The sequence below is a fragment of the Haplochromis burtoni genome, unplaced genomic scaffold (assembly GCF_018398535.1).
Source record: "Haplochromis burtoni strain Fernald_Lab_line unplaced genomic scaffold, NCSU_Asbu1 Contig_595, whole genome shotgun sequence".
NCBI classification, from domain to species: Eukaryota; Metazoa; Chordata; class Actinopteri; order Cichliformes; family Cichlidae; genus Haplochromis; species Haplochromis burtoni.
In genome coordinates, this window is record NW_024582956.1 from 186,986 (window position 1) to 194,116 (window position 7,131).

General features: G+C 37.0%; 1 protein-coding gene across 3 annotated transcripts in view; it reads left to right on the forward strand.

Annotated features, from left to right (window-relative positions):
* LOC102312502 (butyrophilin-like protein 10) overlaps positions 1 to 6,925 on the forward strand; it is a 13,620-nt gene extending 6,695 nt beyond the window's left edge. Inside the window, exons 2-7 of one of the 3 annotated variants that reach the window (XM_005948461.3) lie at positions 229 to 564; positions 1,062 to 1,069; positions 2,441 to 2,462; positions 3,088 to 3,363; positions 5,356 to 5,472; positions 5,864 to 6,925. In XM_005948461.3, coding sequence (XP_005948523.1) covers positions 229 to 564; positions 1,062 to 1,069; positions 2,441 to 2,462; positions 3,088 to 3,363; positions 5,356 to 5,472; positions 5,864 to 5,916 — 812 coding nt within the window. In that variant the 3' untranslated portion in view covers positions 5,917 to 6,925. Of the gene's footprint in view, positions 1 to 228; positions 565 to 1,061; positions 1,070 to 2,440; positions 2,463 to 3,087; positions 3,364 to 5,355; positions 5,721 to 5,863 lie in introns of those variants that run through there. The other 2 variants (XM_042214624.1, XM_042214625.1) reach the window with 2 other exon arrangements.
* Positions 6,926 to 7,131: the final 206 nt, after the last annotated feature.

The following is a 7,131-nucleotide window of genomic DNA, read 5'->3' on the forward strand; positions in this document are numbered from 1 at the left end:
ACTTTGGGGTCCCTAGGCGGGACTAGTAAAAGCGCTATACAAATACAGGCCATTTACAATGTAGCTGCCATCACCAGTGTGTGGATGACTGGACGTGTAAAGCACTTTGGGGTCTTTAGGGACTAAGTAAAGCGCTATACAAATGCAGGCCATTTTACAATTTTTTTTCCTTCTGTCCTCATCAATCTGTATGAAAACACACTGTTTAATTCATGTTCTGTATTTCAGGGACACCTGTGGCCAGAGTGACTGTGAAAGAAGATGCTGATGCTATTTTACCCTGTTCCCTCGGCACCAGTGAGACCATTGAGTCAATGGTGTTTGACTGGAAGAAAGACGGAAAGCAGGTGTTCACGTACAATAATGGCACACATCATAATAATGACCTTGAAGATCAGTCTGCAGAGTTCAAAGGTCGAGTCTCACATTTTCCAGAAGAGCTGAAGAATGGCAACGCCTCCATAAAAATAACAGACACTAGGCTAGAGGACAAAGGAAACTATATTTGTATTTTTCCAAAAAGTCAGTCTGGTGGTATAAGATTCCACATTGAGCTTGCTGTTGGTGAGTGCTGTTATAAATCAGCTGATTACTTGCAGATGAAACAGTCAGTACACACATCTGGCAGGGTCTCACCCCCACAGCACACCTGCAGAAATATTATCAATATTTGGTAAATCTGCTTGTCAAAGATCTGAGGTGCCCACAGGTTTTTTCAGTCTTTACTAAACAGAATAAATCTCTGTCAATGCAACTGTAAACACTGAATAAACAAATTCTCACTTCTCCTGATATATCAGACACACAGCTGTTCAGGGTGTTTTCTGACTGTGTCATTATAATACATCCACCACCATAAATCAGTCTCTTGTGTAAATGTATAAGGACAATTATGAAATATGTGACTGTTCTTTCTTCTTTTTTTTTTTTAGTTTAGGATTATAAAATATGGCTAATATAGCAGATTAACACTTCTGAGTTTCCTTTCTCCAGTTTTATCTGACTGCCAACTTGATAATAACACAGTCACCTCTAATATTTGTGCTTTTTTCTCCTTTCAGAGCCCATATTAACTTGTTAGAGCCTCTCACAGGCATGTGCACTTCTGCATGTCTGTAACTACCAGAATAAACTTAAGAAAAATTTCCAAATCATAAATATCTGATACCTGCCTGTTTCATCACTGTGAACTAAAATCTGTGATAATTATTGTAGTCTGTCAGTTTTACCTTTAGCTCTAACACAGGTCATTTGTTAGAGGATTATACAGGAAATGACTGAAGCCTTGATGTTTTTAACCTTTTACTTAAGATGTTAACTAGAATTAATCAGTCATTATAAGGGCTAGGAGGCTGAAATTGACAGCATATCCTCTTCATTCTGTCTCCGATAAATGCACCAAGTTTCATGCTGATATACAGAGAAGGCTTTAAGATATTACAGTTTAGTTCAAAGCGCAAAGCCGAGCATCTCTAATCAATTGCCTCAAAACGCCCAAAAAAATCTCTTCAAAGTTAACAAATAATAATGATTCATTTTGTTTTTTGCACTTTAAATCTTCTTAAATACTAAACTTAACCACAAAACCATCTCCTAAATAACTAAAATCATGATTTTGTTTTGTTCTTTGTTTTCTAATCGGGTATTTTCCAAAGATAAAAAAGTTTTCTATGATTTCGTTTCGTTCCATTGAAACAGCGAGGCTAACTACGTAAACTTCCATATATGGTCAGACAGGTGATTTTCCCGGTTTCAAAGGGAGAGTGGTTTCATTGCCTTAACTTTCTATTGGATAACAGCAGCTGTCAATCAAACTGCCGTGCGATTGGTATAAGATTCGTTTTTCTGATTGGCTGATTGGATTAACGGTCTCCATGGCGCGTCGCTTCACGTTGGCGGAAGATGCTGATAGATTATTGATGTTCGTGGGCGTTTAAGGATTTCAGCGATACCAAACTTGATTGGTGAAATAATCTAACAATCGCTTAAAATTGGCTTTAAAACCGCATTTATATTAGTTTGCGTAGCTCCGATAAAACTTTCCGACAAAACAAATTTACTGTTTTTCAGGTTCTTTTTACTCCCGCTTGAACGCAAACGAACTGAAATTAATCCGTGGGGGGTTTTCCCTTTAAACAAGCAATTGTTTGTTTTTAAAAATCCGTTTTTGGTCCAATAAACGGCTTTTTAACATTGATTGTAATGGGTAGAAGTAGGGTCACGAAGTATTTACTTCCGTCAATTAAGACGTTGCTGTTTTTATTTCGTAAATTCTTTACTGAGGTTCATGAATCTACTGAAAGATAAACATCTGAACTTTGAAACGACGTATAACATGTCCGTGTCTATGTTTCCGGTCATCATGAAAATATACATTATGTTTATCTATTAATATTACCATGCAAACTTGGGTCGCATACAACCTCTGCGTTTTAAAAAGTTAAAGGTCCGAAGCATCTCAGGTGAGTCCTGCCTTTGACGTCACTGATATTCGCATCCTCGTGTGTATATGTGAACTCATTACTCACTCCTAATCGTCTGCATTGAGTTATTAATCCAAGTAGAAAACTACCTTTTAAGATACATATGCTCAAAAAGTATCTTATCCCTCTCAATGTAATTAAAATTTACAGCAACTTCTAGCAATAAGTTTTCTAAGACTAGTGGAATTGTTTTGGAGATTGCAGGTGGGTTTGCTTTATTTTCTGTAACATCTACAATTGTTCAAGTAGTTATTTATATTCATGTTTATAGCAATAATAAATAACACTGAAATCCTCCTTAAGTAGTTATCCAGGTTACAGTGCCAGATTTTTGATGATGTGTTTGCCATTTTGCTGGCACTTTCCTATCTTTTTCTGTATAACTCTAAATAAACTTAGAGATATCCAAACCTTTTTTCTGTATAAATGTCTGCATGTGAGTCTAAAATGTTGTTTAGAGTAAAAATTTTGAAATTAAATTCCTTTTTAAAACATCAATACTGTCCTGTAAGGCAGTATTGAGTTAGTAACCTCACATTGGCACTCAGAGTAGCTAAACATGAAAAAATAATAATTATACAATATTACTATTGTGTGTTCACAGGAGCTGCAGAGCCTTCTGTCACAAATCTTGATGAAACAAATGACTGGGCGCTCCTTAAGTGTGTTGTTAAAGGTGCTTCCCCCAAACCTACAGTCGAGTGGTGGGACAGTAACAATCAAACCATTCCTTCAGAGGAGCCACAAGTCTCTAAAAAAGGAGAGCGCTTCTTCATCACCCTCAAAACTAATGTGACAAAGACCGACCGCTATCACTGTGTCGCCACACAGAAGGAAATCTGGCATCAGGCACATACGGAAATCAATGTGCGTTTGAATGGTGAGTGAAATTTTAATCTTAAAATGTTTTAAGTAATTGTTGTTTTTCAAAAATGTGAAATGTGCTCAGACTGAATACACAGAATGATGTCTGGAAAGAAGCTAAATATTAACTAATGAAATCATAAAGACAGATGTCTGGAAAATGTTTCTCAGGTGAAAAAAGTAGAGGTGTGTGATAAAACACTGCAGCAGACAGATTCACTGGAGCTGAAGCAAAAAGTAACTTTAGTCTGAATTCAACTCATAAATGAGGTTTTTTTTTTGTTTGTATACAAGACCTCTTACAGGTATCATTATGAGCAGTTATCAGTGTTACAAACATGATGCACAGTGTGATTATATTCCTTATTTTTTATGTGCTGTAGCAAATGTTTGAGGGCAGATGCTAAAAAGTGAGATGACACCCATTACACTTCTGAGCTCTGTCTCATTAAGAAGTAATTTTCCTATATTCTGGGAGTTTCCTGATAGCAAATCATCAAACTATTTTAATAACGTCTGTTGTTGTCCCTAAATCCAGCCAATCATATGAAGTGCCAAACCATTGCTGCAACCCACAGAAAACTTAAGGATACAAACACAGCAGCAAATATTAAAAATATATATAAGAGAGGGAAGTCTGAGAGGACTTTCTAAACTAATGTTAATGCATTAGAGCCAACAATGGAATAGGACTGCCAATCATATACTTTATAGTAAAGATGAACAAGTTTTCACTGAGGTCCCAGAGTAATTGAGCTCTTTTCTATACATGTGGTGAGTGAAGGATAATCTGGATGAGTCCATTGAATTGCAAGTAAAGATATTTTTTTTTGGCAAATGTGACAAAAGGCTTTGTGTTCTTTTTGCTCAAAAGTTGTTTTCTCCTTGGAACTCTCCCATGGATTCATTTTTTCCCCAGTCTCATTCTTATTGTTGAAGAACTACGGCAAGTGAGGCCTTTGATTCTGAAGAATTTGTTCTGGGTTCTTCTGTGACCTCCTGGATGAGTCATCGATGCTCTAATAGCATCTAAAAGTAATTTGGTCAGCCACCATCACCACTGTGGTTCGCTGGAGTCACAAAGCCTTATCCATGGTTTTGTAGCCTTTCCAGACTAATAGGTGACAGTGACTTTGTTTTTCAGTGGTTTCTGTAGATCATTGCATGACGTGGTGGTTTTTGAGAACTTTTAGCCCACTTTGTCAGATAGGTTCTGTGTAGGTGATTTTTTTGATTCATCAGATCTGGCAATAATCTAATCAGGCCTAAGTGTTTTTAGTGAAAAGGAACAGAGCTTTAAAAAATATGGTTAAAGTAAACATGGAAATCAGAAAGGGGTGAATACTTTTTCATAGCAATTAAATGCATAATTATGTATCTACAGTCGCCCTTGCAGGGACATGCATGACAATCCACATGTATTCATACTGTATGCATTCGTATCATTAAAAAAAATAATAAAATAGTAGAAATCATCTTAATGCTCAGTATTTCTGAATGTAATATTCATGCCAGATGATTAAATATAACATAACAACAAGAAAATGATTTTGCATAAAAAATCAATCCTAACAGTCCAAAATCCTCCAGTGCAGAGAGTCATTTGTTGGCAGCAGGTGGTCATTTCACTGACAGATTCATATTCCTTGTTTTCTGGAATCATCAGTCTGAAGAGATTCACTTTAATGATGTGTGTAGCTAAGAAGCTCAGGGTGGAGGAAACCTCAATTACAGACAGACTCACACATGTTGTCAGATGTGAGGCTCAGTAAAAAGAAAGCAGGAGTCTGTGAGCAGCAGCACAGATTCGAACATCTTTCATACAAAACAAAACTCCAACATCTCTACTGCTGAGAGCAGAACTAGAGCCAGCCTGTGAGCTGTGGAGACGAGCAGGAGGAAACAGGAAGTTGGATCCATGCTGACATCACTGAGCTCGCTGTTTAAACCTGCTGTTTGTTCCTGACATGCAGTCACAGTCTGAGTTACACCAATGTTTTCTCTTCAGTTCCAGAACCAAACACTGGATGGAAGATTGTAGCTGGTGTTGCTGTTGCTGTTGCTGTTGTTCTTGCTGTTGTAGTAGTTGGGATTCTTCTCAGGTGTTACATCAAGAATAAAAAAAGTAAGTTTAATGTATTCATGAACATTCTCATATTTTTGTGTGACCGTCATTTTTACAATCTTGCTTATTTCACTTTATTTTTGAATATATTAATGAAACAAACTGAAATGAACTAAAGCTTATTGTGAGGAAAGAGGAGGAACACACTGCAGAAGCTGATGAAGATGGTTAAACAGCAAACATCACGATTTATTCATAAAGACAGTTTAGCGTTTTGTCATGTAATCATAATAAAATCGGGTGAATTTGATTGCTGTACTTATGTTACCATAGCAACGAGTATAATTCAAACTTACTCATGTGTCATCGTGGACTCCATTACTTAGATTCACAGCACTATATTTCTGCTCAGTTATGACTTTTTAACACAGTTTTGTTTTCCAATCTGCAGAAAGACAAGAAGAAACAGAATCCCCCCTTCGAGAAACAGAAAATCAACACTGATCAAAGTGAACCCAAAGTGTGAAGTACAGTGTGTGTGTAGCTTATGTGTTTGTTTTATGAGAACCAAGTTAAGCTTTTGAGCAGAACAGTGACGACATGTTGGATTATTTTTGGTATTTTCAGCAGTTTAAAAGTTCAGAACAGATTTTAATCCTGTGGTTTAGCACATGGTTAAATGTCAGGATGGAGGGATGTAGCCATTTTTGTTATACTTTAATCCTAATCACCCCATATTTTTATATAAAAATAAAAGTATAAATGACTCAGTGCTCAATACTTGATACACAAACCCCATTCAAAAACAAATTTTGTCACATTCACAGTACAACATATAGTGAAATGCTTGTGTCCTGAACTGCAGACGTAGCTGCGCCATTCCAGGGCTGGTTTTTAGCATGGGGGATGCCAGGGCCGTGACTGGATACCAGGTGGGTATCCTGTAAGGATACCTACCTGGTATCCAGAGGTGTGTAGTCTTACCACTACACTAACTAGCTGCCTGTCTAATGGCATCTTTTCAACATTGAAACAGGGCATTTGGGGATTTTTTTTTTCTATTTGAATGAAAACAGATGCAGTGCATCAATGCTTTCTTCATGAAATAAAAACTGTTGTATTTATTCCATAAGAGATCAGAGGTGGTCCTCCTGTTTTTTCCTCTTCTGCAGCAGTTTAATAGGACGGAGCAGAGAAATGGCTCCACCTTCTCTTGGTACATAACATGTTACTAATAAAGAAAACTACTTTTACCTGCTCCGTTGCCACAGCGGGTAGCGCCGCATGTTTGATTTGGACACACAATCAATACTCTGGATGGATTTGTGTTTCCAGCTGCGCTCATATTTCAGTAAATATTTAAATAATATTTAAAAAGAAATTTGTCTGATAACAGCAAATAACAACTGTAGAATGCTCCAAACAAGGAAAACGTTTTTCTTTTGTTTTCTAACCCTAAACGTACATTAATTATGACCCTGAGCTGGTCTGTCAGTGCGCCCCAGGGTGGCTGTGGCTACAATGTAGCTGCCATCACCAGTGTGTGAATGGGTGGATGACTGGATATGTAAAGCGCTTTGGGGTCCTTAGGGACTAATAAAGCGCTATATAAATACAGGCCATTTACCATTTACCAATAAATGTGAATCAGGATACACACACTCCATTGAATGTTATAGATGTTTGATAATGAAAATCATGTTCATGCTTTTAATTCTT